Source organism: Mustelus asterias, chromosome 19, assembly GCF_964213995.1.
Source record: "Mustelus asterias chromosome 19, sMusAst1.hap1.1, whole genome shotgun sequence".
Lineage (NCBI taxonomy): Eukaryota > Metazoa > Chordata > Chondrichthyes > Carcharhiniformes > Triakidae > Mustelus > Mustelus asterias.
Window position 1 is genome coordinate 29,203,711 of NC_135819.1, and position 25,350 is coordinate 29,229,060.

The 25,350-nt window shown below is 41.6% G+C and overlaps 1 protein-coding gene across 3 annotated transcripts in view; it reads left to right on the plus strand.

The window, feature by feature from the left end:
* fgd6 (FYVE, RhoGEF and PH domain containing 6) overlaps positions 1-25,350 on the plus strand; it is a 143,560-nt gene that overhangs the window by 64,196 nt on the left and 54,014 nt on the right. For all 3 annotated transcript variants that reach the window (XR_013500150.1, XM_078235230.1, XM_078235231.1), the window contains exons 9-13: positions 11,834-11,884; positions 11,970-12,028; positions 12,135-12,206; positions 19,998-20,066; positions 24,389-24,472. Coding sequence is in view for 2 of the 3 variants with exons in the window: in XM_078235230.1 (XP_078091356.1) it covers positions 11,834-11,884; positions 11,970-12,028; positions 12,135-12,206; positions 19,998-20,066; positions 24,389-24,472 (335 nt within the window). In the remaining variant the exon portion in view is untranslated. The remainder of the gene's footprint in view (positions 1-11,833; positions 11,885-11,969; positions 12,029-12,134; positions 12,207-19,997; positions 20,067-24,388; positions 24,473-25,350) is intronic.

A 25,350-nucleotide genomic window follows, 5' to 3' on the forward strand; every position in this document is an offset into this window, starting at 1 on the left:
AGCTTCCCACTGTTCACCCTATCTATGCCCTTCGTAATTTTATACACCTCTATTAGGTCGCCCCTCATCCTCCGTCTTTCCAGGGACTACAATCTTTCCTCATAGCTAAGACCCTCCATACCAGGCAACATCCTGGTAAACCTTCTCTGTACTCCGTCCAAAGTCTCCACGTCCTTCTGGTAGTGTGGCGACCAGAACTGGACGCAGTATTCCAAATGTGGCCTAACCAATGTTCTATACAGCTGCAACATCATATGCCAACTTTTCTATTCTATGCCCTGTCCAATGAAGGCAAGCATGCCATATACATTCTTGACCACCCTCTCCACCTGTGCTGCCACCTTTAAGGATCTGTGGACTTGTACATCCAGGTCCCTCTGTGTGTCTATACTCCTGATGGTTCTGCCATTTATTGTATAGCTCCCCCTTACATTAGATCTACCGAAATGCATCACTTCGCATTTATCTGGATTAAATTCCATCTGACATTTCTCCGCCCAATGTTCCAGCCTATCTATATCCTGCTGTATTCTCTGACAATGTTCATCACTATCCACAACTCCAGCAATCTTTGTGTCGTCCGCAAACTTACTGATCACACCAGTTACATCTTCCTCCAAATCATTTATATATATCACAAACAGCAGAGGTCCCAGTACAGAGCCCTGCGGAACACCACTAGTCACAGACCTCCAACCGGAAAAATACCCCTCCACTGTTACCCTCTGTCTTCTATGGCTAAGTAAGAAGTCTCACAACACCAGGTTAAAGTCCAACAGGTTTATTTGGTAGCAAATACCATAAGCTTTCGGAGCAATGCTCCTTCGTCAGATGGAGTGGTCTCTGTTCTCAAACAGGGCACAGACACAGAAATCAAATTACAGAATACTGATTAGAATGCAAATCTCTACAGCCAGCCAGGTCTTAAATGCACAGACAATGTGGGTGGAGGGAGCATTCAACACAGGTTAAAGAGATGTGTATTGTCTCCAGACAGTACAGCTTGTGAAATTGTGCAAGTCCAGGAGTCAAGCTGTGGGGGTTACTGATAATGTGACATAAATCCAACATCCCGGTTTAGACCGTCCTCACGCGTGCGAAACTTGGCTATCAGTTTCTGCTCAGTGACTCTGCGCTGTCGTGTGTCGTGAAGGCCGCCTTGGAGAACGCTTACCTGAAGATCCAAGGCTGAATGCCCGTGACTGCTGAAGTGCTCCCCCACAGGAAGAGAACAGTCTTGCCTGGTGATTGTCGAGCGGTGTTCATTCATCCGCTGATAGCCAAGTTTCGCACACATGAGGACGGTCTAAACCGGGATGTTGGATTTATGTCAAATTATCAGTAACCCCCACAGCTTGACTCCTGGACTTGCACAATTTCACAAGCTGTACTGTCTGGAGACAATACACATCTCTTTAACCTGTGTTGAATGCTCCCTCCACCCACATTGTCTGTGCATTTAAGACCTGGCTGGCTGTAGAGATTTGCATTCTAATCAGTATTCTGTAATTTGATTTCTGTGTCTGTGCCCTGTTTGAGAACAGAGACCACTCCATCTGACGAAGGAGCATTGCTCCGAAAGCTTATGGTATTTGCTACCAAATAAACCTGTTGGACTTTAACCTGGTGTTGTGAGACTTCTTACTGTGCTTACCCCAGTCCAACGCCGGCATCTCCACTTCTATGGCTAAGCCAGTTCTCCACCCATCTAGCTAGCTCACCTTTTATCCCGTGAGATTTAACCTTTTGCACCAGCCTGTCATGAGGGACCTTGTCAAACGCTTTACTAAAATCCATATAGACTACATCCACAGCCCTTCCCTCGTCAATCATTTTTGTCACCACCTCAAAAATCTCAACCAAATTTGTGAGGCATGACCTCCCTCGTACAAAACCATGCTGTCTATCGCTAATGCGCATATATCCTATCTCTAAGAATCTTCTCCAACAATTTCCCTACCACGGACGTCAAGCTCACCGGCCTATAATTACCCGGGTTATCCTTGCTACCCTTCTTAAATAACGGGACCACATTTGCTATCCTCCAATCCTCTGGGACCTCACCTGTGTCCAGTGAAGAGACAAAATTTCTGTTAGAGGCCCAGCAATTTCATCACTTGCCTCCCTGAGGAGTCTAGGATAGATGCCATCTGGCCCTGGGGATTTGTCTGTCTTAATGTTTCCTAAAAAACCTAACACTTCCTCCCTTGGAATTGAGATTTTTTCTAACGGGTCAACACATCTCTCTGAGACACTACCAGTCAACATGACCCTCTCCTTTGTGAATACTGATGCAAAGTATTCGTTTAGGATCTCTCCTACTTCCTTTGGTTCTAAACATAATTCCCCTCCTTTGTCCCCAAGAGGTCCGATTCTTTCCCTAACAACCCTCTTGTTCCTAACGTATGTATAAAATGCCTTAGGATTCTCCTTAATCCTGTCTGCCAAGGACATTCCGTGACCCCTTTTTGCCCTTCTAACTCCCTGTTTGAGTTCTTTTCTACTTTCTCTGTATTCCTCCAGTGCTCCGTCTGTTTTTAGCTGCCTGGACCTCATGTATGCCTCTTTTTTCTTTTTGATTAGACCCACAATTTCACTGGTTATCCACGGTTCCCGAATCCTACCTTTCCTATCCTTCCTCTTTACAGGCACATGCCTGTCCTGCAGTCCTATCAACTGCTGCTTAAAAGACTCCCACATGCCAGATGTGGATTTACCCTCGAACAGCCTCTCCCAATCAACAGCCACCAAATCCTGCCTAATCCAGCTGTAGTTAGCTTTCCCCCAATTCAGCACCTTACCCATAAGGACAACACTCATCTTTTTCCATTACTATCCTAAAGTTTACAGAATTGTGGTCACTATTTGCCACATGTTCCCCTACTGAAACCTTGACCTGACCGGGCTCATTCCCCAGTACTAGGTCCAGTATAGCCCCCTCTCTAGTTGGACTGTCAACATATTGTTCCAAAGAACCTTCCTGTACGCACTGTATAAATTCTTCACCATCCAGGCCCCCAGCCCTAAGCGATTTCCAGTCTATGTGAGGGAAATTAAAGTCTCCCACTACAACAACCCTATTTTTTCTGCACCTGTCCAGAATCTCCTTACATATCCGTTCCTCTACTTCCCGTGGGCTGTTGGGAGGCCTGTAGTATACCCCCAGCATAGTGACTGCGCCCTTCCTGTTTCTGAGCTCCACCCACAGTTGAAACTTACAGAATACTGAAAGGCCTGTATATAGTGTATATGGGGAAGATGTTTCCATTAATTGGAAAGACTAGGATCCGAGGCTTCAGCCTCCGAATAAAGGAATGACTCTTTAGAACCTAGATGAGGAGAAATGTTTTCAGCCAGAGGGTGGTAAATCTATGGAATTCATTACCACAGAAGGCTGTGGAGGCCAAGTCATTGAGTGTCTTTATGTCAGATATAGATAGGTTCTTGATTGGTAAGGGAATCAAAGGTTACTGGGACAAGGTGGGCAAATGGGGTTGAGAAACTTATCAGCCGTGACTGAATGGCGGAGCGGGCTGAATGGGCTTGTTCTGCTCCTATATCCTACTGTCTAAACTGACCCTTCCAAATTGTCCACCCTCTGTATCGCTGTAATATGCTCCCTAACCAGCATTGCTACTCCCCCACCTCTCCTCGCCCCTTCTCTGTCTCGCCTAAAACACTTTTGGTCGTGAGCCAAGTGGCCCTGGTAGAACTCAAACTGAATATCAGTGAGCAGGTTATTGCTGTGCAAGTGCTGTTTGATAAAACTGTTGGCGACAACTTTCATTACTTTGCTAAAGATTGAGAGTAGACTGTTGGGATGATAAATTGTCTGTCAGGTTGGATTTTTCCTGCCTTTTGTGGACAGGACATACCTGTGCAGTCTTGCATGTTATTGGGTAGATGCCAGTGACGTAGCTGGACTGGAAACAGATTGGTATTACCCACTGCTTTTAGCCACTTCTTGATATCTTGCCTTGTAATCTGTTTTCGCATTTCATTTTAGCCAACTCTGGGGATGTTCATATGCTTGGAATTGCTTTTATTGAAGTTTTAAGATGCTAGTTTCAGACCCAAGTTTCTGATCAAATTGAATGTGAAATACTATCATGATATGATCACTCCTACCTAAAGAATCCTTTGCTATGATGTCATTAATCAATTCTGTCTCATTACACATTACCAGAGCATAGTCTATTGTAGACATGAAACGTTCCAGAACGTATTGATCTGAGAAACTGTCCTAAATGCATTCTAAGAACTCATCCTCCAATCTGTGTTTGCTAATTTGATTTATCCAATCTATATGAAGAATAAAATCTCTCATGATAATTGCAGCATCCTTTTTACAATCCCCGTTTCTTGATTTGTACTCTACCCTTTTCTGTAGCTATTGTTGGGGGGTGCGGGGTATAAACCAATGACTTCCTTCCTTTGCTCTTTATCATCTTCCAAACTGATTCTATGTCTTGATCTTCTGAACCAAAATCATTTCTCACTACTGTACTGATCTTGTTTTATTAACAGGGCTACCCCAACTCATTTTGCTTTTTTTCTATCCTTGTGAAATGCAAAATACCCTCGAATATTCGGGGCCCAGCTGTGGTCACTTTGCAACCATGTTTCTGTAATGGCTATCATATCATGCTCATTTAATTCTATTTATGGTATCGATTCACCCATGTTATGAATGTTGTATGCATTCAGATAAAGAGGCTTTAATGTTTTTTTTACCATTTTCCCAACTCTGATCTTATCTGCTGCTGCACTTTCTGTTTGTATTCTCTGTCTCATCCTGTCACCCTCTAGTGATTATTACCCTTATCACTACCCTGTAGCACACCCTTGTCCTTTCTCTTTAATTTTCCAAATATCCCCTCTGTGAACACACCCCACACACACTTTATTTTAAAGCCTTCCGTACAGCCTTTTATACAATTCACCAGGACACTGGTCCCGACACAGTTCAGGTTTGATTTGATCCTCACTAAATTGGTAAAACCTGGAAAAGCGTGAAAAGACCTTAAAAATTAGTTGGAAGCCTGTGTCATTAGATATTGCAATCTGCTGAATACTTGAAAATTCTGTCCAATGATATACCTAAGAATTTCAGAAAAGTAGTGTTATCACTCGAGATCAGATATTCTCCAGTTACAAAAATGTTGCCAAATTTACTGCATGCAGCTGAGTGCTAGTTGAGAGTCCAATGGAAACAGAACAAACGGGGCACAAGTGAGAGCTACTGAAATGTATGGCATTGCGTATTGAATGTGAGGTGCATGATGTTGAGATTCACAACATATACAATAGTGTAAGATGGTTTCTTGCATGTCTGTAAAAGGTTGTGGTCAGGAGGCTGGAAGCGGTCAGTGACCATGACTATTGTCCTGCTAAAGATAAATGAAATGGAGTGAATCATAGCAGTAGAATGGAACTGCATCTTGTAAACTTAATGTAAATAGCTAGGATTGTGTTTAACCATAAGCATCTCGAGACTTGGAACATCTTAAGTTGCTTAAATTTCATTTCTGGTTTGTGATTTTTCTGTGTTAATCTTTCTACCTTTCTATTATCCTGTAGATCTGCCTCATAATCTGTAAATTAAAATAAATGAAGAACTGCTTACTTACAGGTTGTGTTTGAATAACTGGTAAATACGGCATGTTGAATTTGGCATAGTATGAATTGCTGGGATTAGATATGATGCAATAAATTTATGAAACTGAAATGAAGCATACAAGACTCATTTGGTGATTATTGACACACAAAGTAGCAAAGTAATGTTCAAAACTCAATGTTCTTTCCCTGTTCCGTGGCTTTAGTTTAATCTGCAGAAAGATCATGTTACATCAGACCATGCAGCAAAGGAATGATACATTACAATCACAGAAGATTGCTGAAAAGAGACATTTTGCCAAAGCTTCATCTTGCACTCATCAAGACAAACATATTAGCAAATTTAAATAATCAGTTTATACAGGATAAAAGTGTTGATTAGTTGGCAAGTCATGTCTGGTTGAGTCATTGCCTTGGGAAATGCAATAAGGAACTGTAGGCGCACAAGCTGCCAGATAATTCAAAGGTGGTATAAGGCTTGAAAATATTCCTTTGTTTGAAGAGAACATAGGAATGTATATCACATCTAGCAAGCATAAATAAGCCATGTTATGAGCTTGACTTATTATCTTAAATTAATTGTTAGTGCAACTATTAGTGCACACAGGGTTTTTCAGTGGAATCATATGTAACAGTGGATGCTTTGTTTTGGGTTTTGCAAGCACAGTTTGGTTAAGTATGGCCTGCACTTTGCCTAATGTGAACAATCAAAGGAACATGTTTGGTTCAATTAGCCTGAAAATCAGGCACTGAAATTCTTACATGATGTTGCTTAATTGTGTTGTAGGCAGACATATTTTTGGAAAGATGGCTGCATCCTGTTAGTGGGAAATACCACTGCATAGTAATAGCAGTAGACAGCTTGCTTAACTACTACAACTTTGAGGTTCTTTGCCGGGGTAATTGAAGGTAGATCGGGCAGTTTTCAGGTCCAAAAGTGGCAGTCTTTGACCCATTTGTGAGTTTATGTGATGATAAAGCCACACTCATCTGATCAAGATGGTCTTTGTCGCACGAGATAGCTTTGAGCTCTATTTCTTCATCAAGCTTGAGGGGTGAGCATTTGGCTAGTGCCTTATTCAAAGGTTTGTTGCTAAGTTCAATCATATTGCATGTGGAGCTATCTGCATCCCAACCGGTTTATTGACCGGTCAAGGTAGGCTTACAGTAGACAGTGGTGGAAAATGGAGAACATATTATGGCATTCCTCAACTAGCACATCGAGAAAAGGGAGTGAATTAGACTGCAGCATCTCAAGTGTAGGATCACTTACACACTTATGGTGTGTAAGTAAATCCTTACACTCAGCTGCAGATTCAAAGATTGTGAACATATCATCTAGGATCAGAAATATTTATGGGGTAGAAGGTTCGAGAACACTCCATCAAAAATGCATTTCTTGTAAAAACCAACAAACATGTTTGTGATGATGAAGCCAAAGGGGATCCCATGGCTAGACCATGGGCATACATAGTATCATTAAAACTAAATTTGACTGCGCAAGTTGCTAAGTTCAGGCAGTGGAGATTCAGAAATAGCAATTCATTTATGTTGCTGTGATGGCAGTGGAATAGTGGTATTGTCACTGGACTAGTAATCCAGAGACCCAGGATAGTGCTCGGAAACCCGGGTTTGAATCCCACCATGGCAGATAGTGAAATTTAAATTCAACCAAAATGTGGAATTGAGAGTCTAATGATGACCATGAAACTATTGTCGATTGTCATTAAAACCCATCTAGTTCACGCCTTTAGGGAAGGAAATCTGCCACCCTTGCCTGATCTGGCCTATCTGCGACTCTTTTAATGCTCTCTGAAAAATAATAAGCCACTCAAATAAGGTCAGTTAGGGATGGACAATAATTGCTGACCCAGCCAGCGACACCCACATCCCATGAACAAATAAAGATATAGAAGATGGTCTCAAAATTGTATTCTGCAGTTCATTCATGCTGATTTTAGAGTTAATAAAAAAATGAAGAACACTAGCTGATTTTAGTAGTGTTCAAAAGAACATTTCAAAAGTAATACTAAAACTCCTCTGCCTTTCCACATTACTTTAACCAGTGTGCGTTGGAAGAATTATTGTGGAATGCTACTAACATCATTTTACAAAAGTCTAAAACTTAACAAAAGAATAGCATGAGCAGTGTTTTATTTTTATTTTAGTTACTTCTTGGCTATTAAGATTTTGGGAATCTTCATTGTGTGTAAAATTAGTCTGTATTACTTAGCATAGCACTGTTAATGCAATCAAACTTTATCTAATGCTCTCTCACCTGGAGGGAAGGGTAGTGCATAGCATGCTACATCAGTAACATGCTATGCCAATACTCTGAACCCACACTCGAGCTGGTTTGTATCTTTCAGTGCTACATCTTGAACTGGTAGCTGCAGTATGGGTTTAGGCATGCAGTATCCTGTTTTGTACTACCTGACTGAGACTCCAATTTTCCTGCCCAGAATAGACCACAGTACAGCTGTGGTTATACATCGTTGCACAGTTCTTATCCAGCAGGTAAAATATAGATGGTAGTTTTGGTATTGTCTAAACATTGAAATTAATTTCCGGCAGATCTAAAACATTTGAGACCCATTTTCCTCAGGCACTTAAGTCCAATTTGATGGTGTACTTGTGCGATATGCATAAATTATAAATTGGGGTTTGGGGTGTGAACTGCCCCTTTAAGGGTGCAGGTCAGGTGACCCCTGGGTAATTAGCTCCACCCAATAGGGAACCCAGCCAGGCAGTCTACAGTGGAACAGTGCACACCACCAATAAAGAGCTTCTAGTGTTCAAATTACCAAGCCTACCCCCATGATTGTTTATGCACCTTTAGTCCATAGGAGCATACATAACAGTACTGGAGTCAAATTCCATGCCATACCAAAATGAAAGAGTGACAACCCTTTCCCTTCATGCCTCCTTTTCTTCCAGTTCAGTTGGGCTCAGGGTTCAGATTTGAACAACAGTCTTAGCTTTGGGGCAAAGTTGATGGTGCTTTCCGTGAGATTGAAAGTGTAGGCTAATTGCATTCAAAGTGTTGTCATGAAACCTTAACTGTATTTAAGCTTTTTGGAAATACCGTCTTGGACATAACCTATTTTTTAATGCTCTTTAGACCTAATTAGTATAATCTAGTAAGAGGCTCCTCTCCTGTACTTTGCCCTGCCACACACGCAGGTAAAAGTTCATACTGTGACACTCATGACTCTGTTGACTCCACTACAGCTGAATAAAATTTTCTTATACTGAAGTTGATGTGCAAGTGATTATAATTGGTTAAGGACTGATCAGAATCAACATGCTGAACAATGGAGGCTTAGTTAATTTATGCTTGGAGCAGAACACAACATCAATCAGGATTGCCTTATATGGGAAGGTTGGTGTATTGGAATTCTACGTTTGGATTAGATATTAAATTACTTGATATTGACTGTTCCTGGAATATACTGCCATCTTGTGATTATCTCCAAAACGTAACTTCTTTAAAAGCTTGTTGCATCACATTTTACTGTATCTCTTGCTACTGTGAGATAAGGGAGAGCTGTAGAGGTAGATGCAGTCCAAGTGTGGCAAGAGGGGAATTAGGAAGGAAAGAAATGTAAACTATTGTGACACTACAATACTTAGTCTGTCGATGGCATTTATTTTGTATTCAATTAAAATATCCTTCTGACTTTGTCCTTGGAGGGCAGTTGAGAGTCAACCACATGACTGTGGGTCTGGAGTCACATGTAGGCCAGACCAGATAAGGACAGCAGATTAAAGGATATTAGTGAACCAGATGGGTTTTTCCAACAATTGACAATGGTTTCATGGTTATCAGTAGTTTCTTAATTCCAGATTTTTTTATTGAATTCAAATTCAACCATCTGTCGTGGCGGGATTCGAACCCGGGTCCCCAGAACATTAGCTGAGTTCTGGATTAATAGTCTAGCAATAATAGGCCATTACCTGCTCAAGAATTTTAAATCGAGGCAAAGTACAGGGATGCTGAGTGAGTGGAGCTTAATGAGTTAAGAAACAGGCAGTTCATTTTTGGATAAACATCAGTTGGCACAGTATGCAAGTTTGAGAGGTCAGCCAGAGTGCATAAGAATAGTCAAGTCTAAAGCTAACACGAGATATTGATTAGGGTTTCAGCAGCCGGCAAGCTGAGGCAGGGATGGAGTTGGAGGTGGGAGTAGCAGTCTTGGTGGTGAAGAGAATATGTGGTCAGAACCTCATTTGGGTTCAAGTACAGCTAAAAGCTCTGGGTCAGCCTCAGAGTTGCCAGGGAGAGAGATGGTCTCAGTTCAGAGGTGGATTATAAGAAGATAGGAGAGGTGGAGAGGTTTAGAGGTTCCAGAACTTAAGGTCCAGGTAGCTGAAGAGACAGCTTGCCAATGCTGGAGCAGTTAAAATCAGGTAAGTGAAAGAGACCAGAATTGAAGAAGCACAGGGAACAGAGTTTGTGGCAAAATTGGTAGGCTGAAGGCGGTATTTGTGTTCCCAGTATCTTCTGTATTTACCTTTTCACCTCTTAAGTCTCACTCTTGCAGTTAAGTCTTTGGTTAAGCAAGTCGCTGTGCAGTCTGTTTCCAGATTTCTGTTTGTGTTATGTATCTAAGAACAAGGAATGCATGAGAGCAATCTGGTGATTGGCACTGTAGATTTTTCATGTGCACCATCTATTTTCTAGTGAGGAATCTGGTCCTGCCTCCACTTGATGGCCTCTTAGAGTCTGGAGAAGTTAACTGGAGTAATTATGCAATTTATGGCCTATAAATCTCTTGTTCCATCAGTAAGAATAATCATTGGATTCCAACATGTATATGCAACTTCTAAAATAGTGAAATCAAATTGTATGTTTATCATTAAGAATAGATACCAACATTGTAGGACTTTTTTCTTTATTCTCTGGATGGAGATATCACGGCAAGACTGGCTTTTATTGCCCATCGCTGGTTTCCTCTGCTGCAACTTTAACTTTTATGATTCTTTGTAACCTTTTGATTCAACTGAGTGTATCTCTAAGCCAAGTCATAGGAGTCAACCTCGTTGCTGGAGGTAAAAGCCAAATTCTTTCCCTGAAAGTCATTACTTAGGTTATGTTCCTTTATTAGTGTAATCTCAATCCAAAATTTTAAAATAAATTAAGCCTATAAGAATGGCAGGCCTATAAACACTGAATGCAATTTATTTTATAACAAAAGTTCCAGTTTCCACAGAGAGCCACCAATAACGATCCATTACTGTGTAGCTGCGTAGATTTAAACAATGTTGCTGAAAAGCGATGCATGTTGCCGAAGTCTGTCTTTCACAGATCGGGATAAATTGGCTTAAGTGGAAGATTTCAGTAATCCAGCTAATAATGCCCCCAAACATGTAGTGTATTTGTCCGATCATGTATCCTCTGAAAGTGAAGAGAACACGAGGCTTCAACATTAGTGTTCCTATGTCTCCTATCATGTGGGAAGAGATATTTGCTGAGTTTGATCTCTGTTGTCAGCTCTTCCATCACAAATCAGTCCTTGAAAGCATGTCTAGCAGATCTAGTGAATGCATATTATGGAATACCTAATGACTTGTCTCAATCAGCCTGCAATTGCAAAGCCCAAACAAAATGTCTAATGTTACATGTGATTGCACGATTGGGCATCATTTGCAGAACAATCCTGAATATGTTAATATCTACACTATAACCCCAGTTTAAGATTATCATTTGCACATGTAACGTTATTTAGATACCTTGCAGGGTTTTTTAAAAGTTGAGACTCTTAGAGCAACATTTTGTACAATTTTCCCTCCTCTGGCACGCTTTCCCCTCTCCACTTCTCGTCCTGAAGGCGTTTGTTTCTTGTTGGTATACAGCTCCAAGGTTTCTAGGTAGTAACATTGCAGAGTTTTACGATTTATAAGGTCTATATGTCACAGTCAAGGCCAGCATTTTATTCCCCATTCTTGATTTCCTAAGAGCTGAGCCTTAACAGTAAGTATAGACAGGCTAGTCAACTAAATCGAACTTGAACCCATTTCTTTAATCCAATATCCATGCGAGAGGCACTCCCAGCCTGTGGACGACATTTACCTACTCAGTAGAGATCAGGTCTAATCTGTGTGGTTCATTCATCCACTGAATAAAGTTACTCACCAGCGGGAGAGCAAATTTACATTCTGTACTTGCATATAAAGGTGCACTCTGACTTCAAGTTTTAAAATCTTTGCATTGCAGATTATGTGAAGAACCTGTCTCGAGATTGTGCTGATTACAAAGATACTCAAGGTACCAAATTATCTCTGCTATCAATAAAGTGCTAGCATTTTTGCCATTAATATATTATGATAATGCTCTTTATCTTTGTTGTCAGCTGCACTTGCCATTGTTATAGAAGTAGCGAACCATGCAAATGACATATTGAAACAAGGGGTAAGTAAGCAAGTTGAGCTAGCTTCTACATTGATGCATTGCTGTGTTTGCTTGGTTTGTTTGAAACTAGCTGTGATCTTAATTTTTTTTTCTCTCCTGCCTCTAGGATAACTTCCAGAAGCTGATGCAGATTCAGTATAGCCTAAATGGCCAACAAGAAATTGTACAGCCTGGAAGGGTGATTATTGCTGACTGACAGCTGAAACTTCTATTTAAAAAAGAGCTGAATTGTTTGGTTAGACTGTTGACTGCAGACGAGGGGATGTATAGTTCATTGAAGCATTGGTAGCTAAATTCTTCTTCTAGTCTATTTAGTCAATTTTATTATTGTGTTAGCAAATTATTTATCTGCCTTGTAAGTCCAGACACAAACTTTTAATGTTCTGGCAATTTTCTTTCGAGGCTGGCTCAAACTTGTTAAAATTGATAAATGCAAACTTAATTTGGGTCTAGAACAAGAGGTCACAGTTTGGCATATGGAATCGGCCATTTAGGACTGACATGAGGAGGAACTTCTTCATTCAGAGGGTGGAGAACCTATGAAATTTTCTTAAAGGCTGTGGGGCCAAGTCATTAAATATATTTAAGAACGAAAAAGATTTCTGGACTCAAGACATCAAGGAGTATGGGGAGAGAGATAGAGGAATAACCATGACCGTATTGAATGGTGGAGCAGGCTGAAAGGACTGAATGACCTACTCTTGTTCTCTGTGTTTCTACCTAATGCTTCATTCTGGAGAAATACCAATTTATTACAAGTTGTGCCTGTGTTGAAATGTAAAGCATTATTGCTCTGTGCCTTTAAGTTTTACAAACTCTAAGGTTGGTATAAAATCAAAAAGATGGAGCAGATGAATGACTGACTGAGATGGTGCAGGAAGGAGGACTTTAAATTCCAGGAGCATCGGTACTTGTACAGGCCAAATGGATTGCACCTGAACAGAACTGGGACCCATGTCCTTGCAAGGTTGTTTGCTAGGGATATTGGGGAGGGTTTAAACTAAATAAGCAGAGAGGCAGGAACAATGTGGAAACATTAAGGAGGAAAAATAAAGTTACAAAGAAATGGAAGAGTCGCATTGTACTCGAGTAAGAAATAGTAAGGCATTGGGTGGGGTCAGAATAACAGATAATGATATAATTTTTAAATTAGGTTTACAGTGCATTTATGTGAATGCATAGTGTGGTAAATAATGTTGGTGAGCTGCAGGTAGTGAAAAGCGCATGGGAGTATGATGTGGCAATAATGGAGGCCTGGCTCAAAAAAGATCAAGAAGTGGGTGTTCCTGGATACATAGTGTTAAGGAATGATAGGGAAAGAAATGAGGAGTAGTGGCAATATTGAATAAGGATAATATTACTGTGCTGAGGAGAGAGGATGTCCTAGAGAGGTCAAAGACAGAATTTATTTCATTAGCACTTAGAAACAATAGGATAGCATTACATTTGTGAGTGTAGGCTTTCAACCAGTGGAGAAGATATAGAGGACCAAATCTGCAAAAAGGTAGTTAGAAAGCGCACCTTTGAGTCTCATAATATAAACTGGAAGAGTCGTCATGTACAAGGCAGAGAGGGAAGAGTTTCTAGATTGTATTTGGGAGAATTTACAATTTCAATATGTTTCTAATCCAATGAGGAAGAAGGCACTGTTGGATCTGCTTCAGGGAATGAGATGGGTCAAGTGGATCATGTATCAGTAGGAGAAAATTTAGGAGACAATGATTATAGCTATAGAAAATGCCAAAAAGCAATTCGGAGTAAAAATAATTAATTGGGAAAGGACCACTTACAATGAAGTGAGAATGGACCTGCTCCTGGTAAATGGGTATCGAAGATCAGCAGACAGAATTGTACTTGAACCATGAGCTGCTTTTAAAGAGGAAATAGTTGGGGCATATTCTCAGGTGATGGAGAGATAGGATAAACACAATCATAGCTCCCTGTATGATGAAAGAGGTGGAAAGTAAGAAGAAGCAGGAAAAGGGTACATATGATAAATAACACATTGATAATAAATGTAGAAAGTTCAGATGGGAAGTGAAGGAAAAAATAAGAGCCGCACAGAGTATGAGAAGAAGCTGGCAGCCAAAATAAAATGGAATCCATATAAATATTAAAAGGGAAGTAAGGCTGATCAAGGACCAAAAACTTGGTGTGTACATGAAGGCAGAGGTCATGGCTGAGGCACCAAGTCACATCTGTCTTTACCACGGAAGAAGATAGTGTTGAGTCATAGTGAAAGAGGAGGTAATTGAGATACTGGAGGGGCTAAAAGTTGATAAAGAGGTGTTTAAAAAGCTTGGCTCTACTTAAAGTTAGTAAGTTAACAGGACCAGTTCAGATGCATCTGAAGTTACTGAGAGAATTAACAATGGAAATTGTGGAAACATTGGCCATAATCTTCCTTAGATACAAGGGTGATGCCAGAGGACTGGAAAATTACAAATATTTATATGCCTGTTTAAACAAGGGGGTAAGAATAAACCCACCAACGATGGGCCAGTCAGTTTAACTTCAATGCTGGCAAAGTATTTAGAAATGAGACAAAATTGGCAGTCACTTCACAAAATCACAGAATTGTTGCACCATTTGGCCCATCGTGTCTGCATCTACTCTCCTAAGGAACATTTCAGTTAGTGCCATTCTCCTCTTTGCGTAACCTTGTTTGTTGTTCCTATACAGATAAAAGTCTAATTTCATTTTACATGCTTGATTGAACTTGCCTTCACTGTACTCTCAGGCAATATTGGACAAATTGGATGAATTAAGGAAAGCCAGTATAGACTTGTTGAGACAAATCGTGTTTAAGTATTTTGATGAAGTGACACTTAATGAGGGGGGTAAGGTTGATGTGATATACATGTACTTACAAAAGACATTTGACAAGGTGCCACACACACTTCTCAGCAAAGCTGAAGCACATGAAATAAAAGGCACGGTGGTAACATGGATGCCAATTGCCTGAATGATGGAAAATAGTGGAGCAATGTGTAAAATGGGGTTCCCCAGGGCTCTATTAGGACCACCAATTTTCTTGGTCTACACTAATAGCTTAAACTTTGGCATACAGGGAACAATTTCAAAATTTGCAGGTGACATAATTAAATTTAATGGATGGGTGAAATTTAATGCAGAAAAGTCTGTAGTGATACATTTTGTTAGGAAGAATGCAAAGAAACAATAAAATCAAAGTATGCAATTCTAAAAGAGCTGCAGCAGCAGAGGGACTTGGGGGCATATGTACACTATTCATGGAAGGTTTTGAAACTGTTTATTTTGACATACCGGTCCCTGGACATTACAAATTGGGGTAGAGTACAAAAGCAAGAAAGTTGTAGTATCAGTGGTCCAGCCTCAGCCGGAGTCTTGTGTCCAGTTCTGGGTACAACAGTTTATGATGTGGAGATGCCGGCGTTGGACTGGGGTGAACACAGTAAGAGTTTTAACAACACCAGGTTAAAGTCCAACAGGTTTATTTGGTAGCAAATACCATTAGCTTTCGGAGCACTGCTCCTTCGGCAGATGGAGTGGAAATGTGCTCTCAAACAGGGCACAGAGACACAAAATCAAGTTACAGAACACTGATGAGAATGCGAATCCCTACAACCAACCAGATCTTAAAGATACAGACAATGTGGGTGGAGGGAGCATTAAACACAGGTTAAAGAGATGTGTATTGTCTCCAGACAGGACAGCCCGCAAGTCCAGGAGGCAAGCTGTGGGGGTTACTGATAATGTGACATAAATCCAACATCCCGTTTTATTCTGTCCTCATGTGTGCGGAACCTGGCTATCAGTTTCTGCTCAACGACTCTGCGCTGTCGTGTGTCGTGAAGGCCGCCTTGGAGAACGCTTACCTGAAGATCAGAGGCTGAATGCCCGTGACTGCTGAAGTGCTCCCCCACAGGAAGAGAACAGTTTTGCCTGGTGATTGTCGAGCAGTGTTCATTCATCCGTTGTTGTAGCGTCTGCATGGTTTCCCCAATGTACCATGCCTCGGGACATCCTTTCCTGCAGCGTATCAGGTAGACAACGTTGGCCGAGTTGCAAGAGTAGGTACCGTGTACCTGGTAGATGGTGTTCTCACGTGAGATGATGGCATCCGTGTCGATGATCCGGCACATCTTGCAGAGGTTGCTGTGGCAGGGTTGTGTGGTGTCGTGGTCACTGTTCTCCTGAAGGCTGGGTAGTTTGCTGCGGACAATGGTCTGTTTGAGGTTGCGCGGTTGTTTGAAGGCAAGAACTGGGGGTGTGGCGATGGCCTTGGCGAGATGTTCGTCTTCATCAATGACATGTTGAAGGCTCCGGAGGAGATGCTGTAGCTTCTCCGCTCCAGGGAAGTACTGGACGATGAAGGGTACTCTGTCCACCGTGTCCCGTGTTTGTCTTCTGAGGAGGTCGGTGCGGTTTTTCGCTGTGGCACGTCGGAACTGTTGATCGATGAGTCGAGCGCCGTATCCTGTTCTTATGAGGGCATCTTTCAGCGTCTGGAGGTGTCTGTTGCGATCCTCCTCATCCGAGCAGATCCTGTGTATACGGAGGGCTTGTCTGTAGGGGATGGCTTCTTTAACGTGTTTAGGGTGGAAGCTGGAGAAGTGGAGCATCGTGAGGTTATTCGTGGGCTTGCGGTACAGTGAGGTGCTGAGGTGACCGTCCTTAATGGAGATGCGTGTGTCCAAGAATGCAACCGATTCCGGAGAGTAGTCCATGGTGAGTCTGATGGTGGGATGGAACTTGTTGATGTCATCATATAGTTGTTTCAGTGATTGCTCACCATGAGTCCAAAGGAAGAAAATGTCATCGATGTATTTAGTGTATAGCATTGGTTGAAGGTCCTGTGCGGTGAAGAAGTCTTGTTCGAACCTGTGCATGAAGATGTTGGCATATTGAGGTGCGAATTTGGTCCCCATGGCTGTTCCGTGTGTCTGGATGAAGAACTGGTTGTTGAAGGTGAAGACATTGTGGTCCAAGATGAAGCGGATGAGTTGTAAAATTGCATCTGGAAACTGGCAGTTGACGGCGTTGAGTACTGAAGCCGTTGCAGCAATGCCATCATCGTGGGGGATGCTGGTGTAGAGTGCCGAGACATCCATTGTGATGAGGAGTGCTCCTGGTTCAACTGCTCCATGTGCGTTGAGTTTCTGTAGGAAGTCCGTAGTGTCGCGACAAAAGCTGGGGTTCTTTGTACAATGGGTTTCAAGATGCCCTCGACATAGCCGGAGAGGTTCTCGCACAGGGTCCCATTGCCCGATACGATGGGACGGCCGGGTGTGTTTGCCTTGTGTATCTTTGGGAGGCAGTAGAGATCTCCAACGCGGGGAGTAGGTGGGATGAGAGCACGGAGGGTGCTTTGAAGGTCCGGATCAAAGGTCTTGATCAGAGTGTTGAGTTGACGGGTGTGTTCTTTGGTCGTATCTGTGGGTAACTGTCTGTAGTGTTGCTCGCTGATAGCCAAGTTTCGCACAAATGAGGACGGCCTAAACCGGGATGTTGGATTTATGTTACATTATCAATAACCCCCACAGCTTGCCTCCTGGACTTGCGGGCTGTCCTGTCTGGAGACAATACACATCTCTTTAACCTGTGCTTAATGCTCCCTCCACCCACATTGTCTGTATCTTTAAGATCTGGTTGGTTGTAGGGATTCGCATTCTCATCAGTATTCTGTAACTTGATTTTGTGTCTCTGTGCCCTGTTTGAGAGCACATTTCCACTCCATCTGCCGAAGGAGCAGCGCTCCGAAAGCTAATGGTATTTGCTACCAAATAAACCTGTTGGACTTTAACCTGGTGTTGTTAAAACTCTTACTGTGTACAACAGTTTAGGAAGGATGCGATGGTACTGAAAAGGGCGCAATAAAGATTTACACGAAAAGTTCCAGAGATGCGAGTTACATAGACTGGAGAAGCTCGAGTTAGTTCCTTTGGAGAAGAGAAGGTTGAGGGGAGATTTTATGGAGGTTTTCAAAACCACAAGGACTCTGGACTGAATAGTTAAGGAGAAACTGTTCCCATTAATGCAAGAGTCAAGAACCAGAAGGCATTGATTTAAAGTGATTGGCAAAATAACCAGAGATGATATGATGAAAAACATAATTTTGCAGTGAGTGGTCCAGATCTGGAATACACTGTCTGAGTGTGTGGTGGACATAGATTCAATCATGCCTTTCAAAAGTAAATTGAATAAACACCTGAAGAGAAAAGATTTGCAGACTATGGGGAAAAAGGCACGATAGTGTGATTAACTGAGTTGATCTTGCAGAGAGCTGGTATTGACATCTTGGGCTAAATGGCCTCCTCCTGCGCCATAACCATTCTATGATTCTGTTCTATAATTTTATGAGAAAGGGGTGGCTTACTTGGCAATAACACCTAGTGCTGAACATATTTCCTTTGCTTTTGATTGGGATAATACATCATTGTGCACGGCCTATACAATGCTTCAATTACATTTTACCTTTTTAAGGGTTCCAAGGGCTATCATAAAAAATGGTCTGTTGTGGTATGAAATAAGCACTCCGTAAACATTATAGATCTTCCTATTTCATGCCACATGATTTACCCATTGCTGTAACTACATCCATAGGGTTAGAATTTCTGCCTTCCCTAAAACACTCCATCTTGTGGCCTGACTCAAGAATTTAAAAACATAAATAGGTGCTGGAATAAGCTATTTGGCCCTTTTTGCCTGCTGCGCCATTCAACAAAATTGAGGCTGGTTTACCTTCACCACCACCACACATTACCCGATTATCCTTAATTTCTCTTGGTAGCAAAAATCTATTGACCTCTATCTTGAAAATATATTCAACGTCTGCACTGACGAACATTGATTTAAGCAGCTCCTAAATTTATAATTTAATGCAAGTATAATTTTATACATTCATGAATTATTTTGATGGGCAGCTCTGGTGGATTTGGGGCGGCACAGAGGTTAGCACTGTTGCCTCAGTGCCAGGGACCTGGGTTCAATTCCAGCCTTGAGTGACTGTGTGGACCATAGAATCCCTACGGTGCAGAAGGAGGCCACTCAGCCCATCCAGTCTGCACTGACTCACCAGCTGTTCACAAGAACATCCCACTCATGCCTACCCCTACCTACTTTATTCCCATAACCCTGCACACTTAGCATGGCTAATCCCCCTAACCTGCACTTCTTTGGACTGTGGAAGGAAACAAGCACGGGGAGAACATGCAAACTCCACGCAGTCACCGAGGCCGGAATCAAACTCGGGTCCCTGGTGCTGAGACAACAGGGCTAACCACTGTGTCGCCTGGAAATTTGCATGTTCACCCTGTGTCTGCGTGGTTTCCCCCGGGTGCTCCGATTTCCTTCTGTGGCCCAAAGATGAGCAGGGTAGAAGTGGATTTGCCATGCTAAATTGCCCCTTAGTGTCCCAGGAGATGTAGGTTAGGGGGATTGGCAGGGTAAATGCATGGGGTTATGAGGATATGGCAGGGGATGGGCCAAGATAGGACGCTCTGTCAGAGAGTCAGTGAAGAGCCAATGGGCTGTTGATCCAGCTGAATTGAAAATTCTAACTTGCAACACAAATTGTGCATTCCTTGTTTCAGTTTTGTGTTTCTTTTTAGCAAGGAATATTGATCAAGATTTGTGGATTAAAACAAATGCTTTGAGGAATGATCAATAAACTAATATTCAAAAAATAAGAATACTTGTGCCAATCTAAAAGCTGTTTAATTATTTATGTTTTTTTAAAACAAAACTCATGATCAACTAACGCTTTTCTTGTCCAACTGGTGGTCGCATAAAACTTTCTGTTTCTTTTTCCACATTGTGCTCCTTACTTTGAAAGAACAATTCGGCCCCAGATTTTTTCATTGTGATCCTGTGCAACATGATTTTCAATTGTGAAGTAGTTAAGCACATTGTTTCCAAAGAAATCTGTCTTGTCTGCTTTATCCAAAGCAACTGGTAGCATTATTTTGTTGCTTGTCTCTTTGCCTAGGTCTTTTTGAAGGAAGGAACTTTGATGAAACTGTCCAGGAAGGTTATGCAGCCACGAATGTTCTTTTTGGTAAGCGATTTCATGTTTAAATCCACTATATCTAATCCATCTGGAAGCAATAATTATTTTCTGTATATTGTGTTTTGTAGAAGCTATAATTTTGTTAAACAATATTTACAGTTGACATCCCATAAACACTTTCAAACATGACTTTCTAAGGGAAATTACTTAAGCACCTGAAGAGAAAAGATTTGCAGGACTATGGGAAAAAGGCAGGGTTGTGTGATGAGCCAAGTTGCTCCTGCAGAGAGACAGCATGGAGACATTGAGCTGAACGGCCTCCTTCTGTGCTGCACAATTCTGTGACTTTAACACAATATCAATTTGCTTAATTGAGATGTCTATAAGCTAGATAAATTTTCTAGCGTGAACTAATTTCAATTTCTTCATGGTTTTAAAACTATAATATGATTAAAATCTTCCGGAGGGAAATATGTGCAAAGCTATTTGGAAAGAACAAAGGATGGGACAAATTGGATAATTCTATCAGAAAGTTGTAACACTGCCCAGGGATTGGGGCGGCACCAGTGGTTAGCAATGCTGCTTCACAGCTCTAGGGACCTGGGTCCGATTCCCGGCTTGGGTCACTGTCTGTGTGGAGTTTGCACATTCTCCTCGTGTCTGCGTGGGTTTCCTCCGGGTGCTTCGGTTTCCTCCCACAGTCCAAAGATGTGCGGGTTAGGTTGATTGGCTGTGCTAAAATTGCATCTTAGTGTCCTGAGATGCGTAGGTTAGAGGGATTAGTGGGTAAATATGTAGGGATAAGGGGGTAGGGCCGGGGTGGGATTGTGGTCGGTGCAGACTTGATGGGCCAAATGGCCTCTTTCTGCACTGTAGGGCTTCTATGATTCTACGTACAATACACCAAAATGCCACCTCCTGCGCTGTAAGGATACTAGTAAGATAAACCAGTCAGCCTGCTGGCGGTAATGAGGAAAATTCTAGAGTCCATTACCAAAACGTTTATAGCAGAGCACTTGAAAAACAGTGGTAGGATCAAACAGAGGTAGCATGGCTTTACAAAACTGCAATCATGCTTGACAAATCTACTGAAATATTTTGAAGATGTAACTAGTAAAATTGATAAGGGGGAGCCAGTGCTTGTGGTTTATATGAACTTTCAGAAGGCTCTCAATAAAGTGTGTAAAATTCAAGCACTTGGCAGTGGGGGTAGTGCAATGAGATGGATATAAAACTGGTTGGCAGACAGGAAACAGAGTAGGAATAAATGGCAATTTTCCTGAATGGCAAGCACTGGGGTACTGCAGGGATTGGTACTAAGACCCTAGCTATTCACGATATATATTAATGATTTAGATACGGGAAGTAAATTTAATATCTCAAAATTTGCAGATGACACAAAGCTGGGTGGGAAGGGTGAGCTGGAAGGAGGATGCAAAGATGCTTCAGCATGATTTGGACAATCTGAGTGAGTGGGCAAATGCATGGCCGAGACAATGGACAAATGGGAGGTTCTTCACTTTGGTAGCAAAAATAGGAAGGCAGATTATTATCGAAATGGCTATAAATTAAGAGGGGGAATATGCAACGAAACCTGGGTATCCTCATACACCAGTCGCTGAAGGTAAGAATGCGGGTGCAGCAGATGTTAAATAGGACAAATGATATGTTGGCCTTCACAGCGAGAGGATTTGAGTATAGGAGCAGAGATGTCTTACTGCAATTATACAAAGCTTTGCTGAGACCACACCTGGAATATCGTATGCAGTTTTGGTCTCTTTATCTGAGGAAGGATGTCATTATAGAGGAGTGCATTGAAAGTTTACCGGACTGATTCTTGGGATGGCGGGACTGAAATACAAGGAGTGATTTGAATTGGTTATGATTAAATTCATTGGCGTTTAAAAGAATGGGGGTGATTTTACATTTGAAAACAGTGAAATTGTTCTACAGGGGGTGAGGGAGGGTCTCATAGCAACTTACAAAATTCCAGCAGGACTAGACAGGGTCGATGAAGGAAGGATGTTCCCAATAGTGGGAGTGTCCAGAACCAGGGGTCATAGTCTAAGGATAAGAGGTAAACATTTTAGGATTGAGGTGAGGAGAAATTTCTTCACCCAGAGTTGTAAGTCTTTGGAATTTGCTACCACAGAAAGCAGTTGAGGCCAAAACATTGTGGGCAGGATTTTATGGCCTCATTCGTCTTGAAACTGTAAAATCCCGTCCGAGGTCAGCGGACTTTTCCATGGTCTGCCCCTCACCAGGTTCGATTCTCGTGGCAGGCGGGACGGTAAAATTCTGGCCCATATGTTTTCAAGAAGGAATTAGATATAGCTCTTGGGGCAATGGGGATCAAAGGATATAGAGAGACGGTGGGATCGGGCTATTAAGCTGGATGATCAGCCATGATCGTAATGAATGGCGAGTAGGCTCAAACGGCTGAATGACCTCCTCTTCCTACTTTCTATGATATTTTAAGATACCTGTTGGTGTCTTGCAGCATTGCTTGCCGGAAATTTGGAGCATAGTTGTGCTATTTCCTAAAGTTGACTATATTTATAATAGTCGACATTATTCCATCCATTAATGGCCATAGTCCACAAAGGGCAAATAGGTATATCACTTTGTTCACTGCAGTTCTGCACACTGCTGTCCATCCACCCTCTGACAGGGCTTGTCCTCCCTGATGTCTTGCCTACTATTGTCATCAACTTCAGATCCTCATTCCACCTTTTGCAGTGCATTTTCAATTTCCACTTCTTAACTTGAGCCCATGGGATCTGTGACTTCAATTTTTCTACTGAGAAATTCATTGGTTTTTCAGTCGATCTAGCTGATTCCAAGGACTCTACATCAGAGCTACATTTCAAAACCTGTTATCAATCTCATCAAGAGTTTAGCTCACTCCCATCCAGAACATTGCTCCATACCAATTTTGCAAGTTGCTTTTTTGCGTGCAGGCAATTTGCATACTCTCCCTGCCTCAGTCTGTACTATTAAGGTCATAAATGCACCCAATGTTGGGAGACAGATTCTGAGGTCAACCAGAGGCTAAATAGCATTGGTTGAGGAGGTTTCTCAAGATTGACTTCATCCCTTGGGGAGAAGCCAGGTTACTAAGCAAGCAGAAATCAGTGTTAAAGTAGTGCTGGCTTTCTTTCTTACAATTTCAACATGCATACTGGTACTTCAAGTGAGATTTAGTAACCTGTTTTTAGCTGAATTCTGTTCCAATTTTTGAGTTAGCGCAAGGTGTCATTCTTCATTTATCTCTTCGTAGGTGTGCAAATAGGAAATATTTAGCCAAGACAAATGTGGGTCTAAGAGTCAGGTGAATTTATAATGGAGAATAGAGAAATGGCAGAGAAACTAAATGATTATTTTGTCTGTCTTCACTGAGGGAGATACAAAAATCTCCCAGAATTAGAGATTCAAGGGACTAAGGAGAATGAGAAATTGAACGAAATTACTATTAGTAAGAAGGTGGTATTGGAGAAATTAATGAGACTGAAAATTGATAAATTCCCCGGGACTTTATACTCTACATTCTACATTCCAGTTGAAAGAGGTAGCCATGGAGATATTGGATGCATTGCTGATCATCATCCAAAATTCTATAGATTCTGCTAATTGGAAGGTAGCAAATGTCACACCACTATTTAAGAAGGGAGAGAGAGAGAGAGGAAAAGAGGAACTATAGACTTGAAGAAAAATAAGAGGGAAGCCATTTAGGACAGAGATGAGGAGACTTTTCTTTTTACTGAGGACTATGAACCATTGGAATTTACTATCCCAGAGCACTGTTGAAGCTCAGTCATTGAGTATGATTAAAGCAATGGATTCCTCTTGCTTCTGTGTTCCTAAACAATGTCCACAAATAGCAGCCATTTGCCTTCTACACCCAATCATCAGGGTAATGGAGGTGTCACGACAGTGCCATGAAGCAGTACTTACACAACAATAAACTGTTCACTGATGCTGAAATTGCATCCTGCCAGGACCACTCAGCTTCTTTCCTTATTTCAGCCTTGGTCCAAACATGGGCAAAAGGGCACTGGGTGCACCTGCACCTCAGGGACTGCAACATTCAAGAAGACAGCTCATCACCACATTCTCGAGGGCAATTAGGGATGGAGAACTGGCCTAGCAAGTGATGCCCCACATCCCATGAATATTTTTTTACACCTTACAAAGGAATGTCAATGTTTTCCATTGTTGTAATAAGAAGTTCATCATATGAATGATTTTTTTAAGCACAAAACTATCTGACTTGGGAACTCTCTTTAAACAGTATACAGACAACTTTTGCAGCTTGATCCTGAATTAAAATGCTTTGAATTCACAATTGGTGTATAATGTTTTTCTTTTAGCTAAATGATGTGTTACTGTACACTACGCCGGTACAATCTGGAATGTACAAGCTTAACAACATGCTTTCTCTAGCAGGTATGAAGGTAAGTGATATTTTTTTCCCCTTATCATTCTTTATATTGTTCAGGTATAGTAAATACTGTAGCTACAGTAAGATTTTTTTAACAAAATTTGCTTTTGCACAGCTATAAAGATGTATGATTGAGAAACTGATGAAATAAACTAGGTGATTTATTTATTCTCTGTGTAGACTTCAAGTATTTGAAGAGCTCAACATTATGACTCCACTGAGAAATCAACTGATTTTATTACAACAAATAAAGTCACTCGAGTATTGCTGGAAACAAGACATTGGAATAGAATTCACCTGAAAGGTTTTCATGAGGACACAGACAAAAATGCCATGTTTCAAAGGGAGCAACAATTTATACTGCATAAGCAAAGGGGGCTGCTTGGTTCTCAGTTCACAGTTATAAAATGTTTACAGCACAGAAGGAGGCTATTTGGCCCATTATGTCTAAGCTAGTCAACAAAGATCTGACTACACTATTCCCATTTTTCAGCACTTAGTCCCTAGCCCTGGGAGTTATGGCAGCTCAATAAATATCTGAATACATCTTAAATGTTACTAGAGTTTCTGACTTGATCTTCCTTTCAGGCAATGAGTTCGAAACTTCCACCATCCTCTGGGTGAAATTGTTTCTCCTCAACTCCTCTCCTAGCCTTCTACCGTAAATCTATGCCTCTCGCCCCTCTACTAATGGAAAAAGTGCTTCCCTTTCCATCCTATCTATGCCCCTCAATCTTTAGAGGTGTATTATACACCTCTATCAGCTACCCTCTGAAGCTTTACTGCTTCAAGGAAAATAGCCCCAGCCATAGGTCAGACCCTCCAGTCCAGGCAGCAAATGGGTAAATATCCTTTGAACCCTTTCCAATGCAATCACGTCCTTCCTATAAT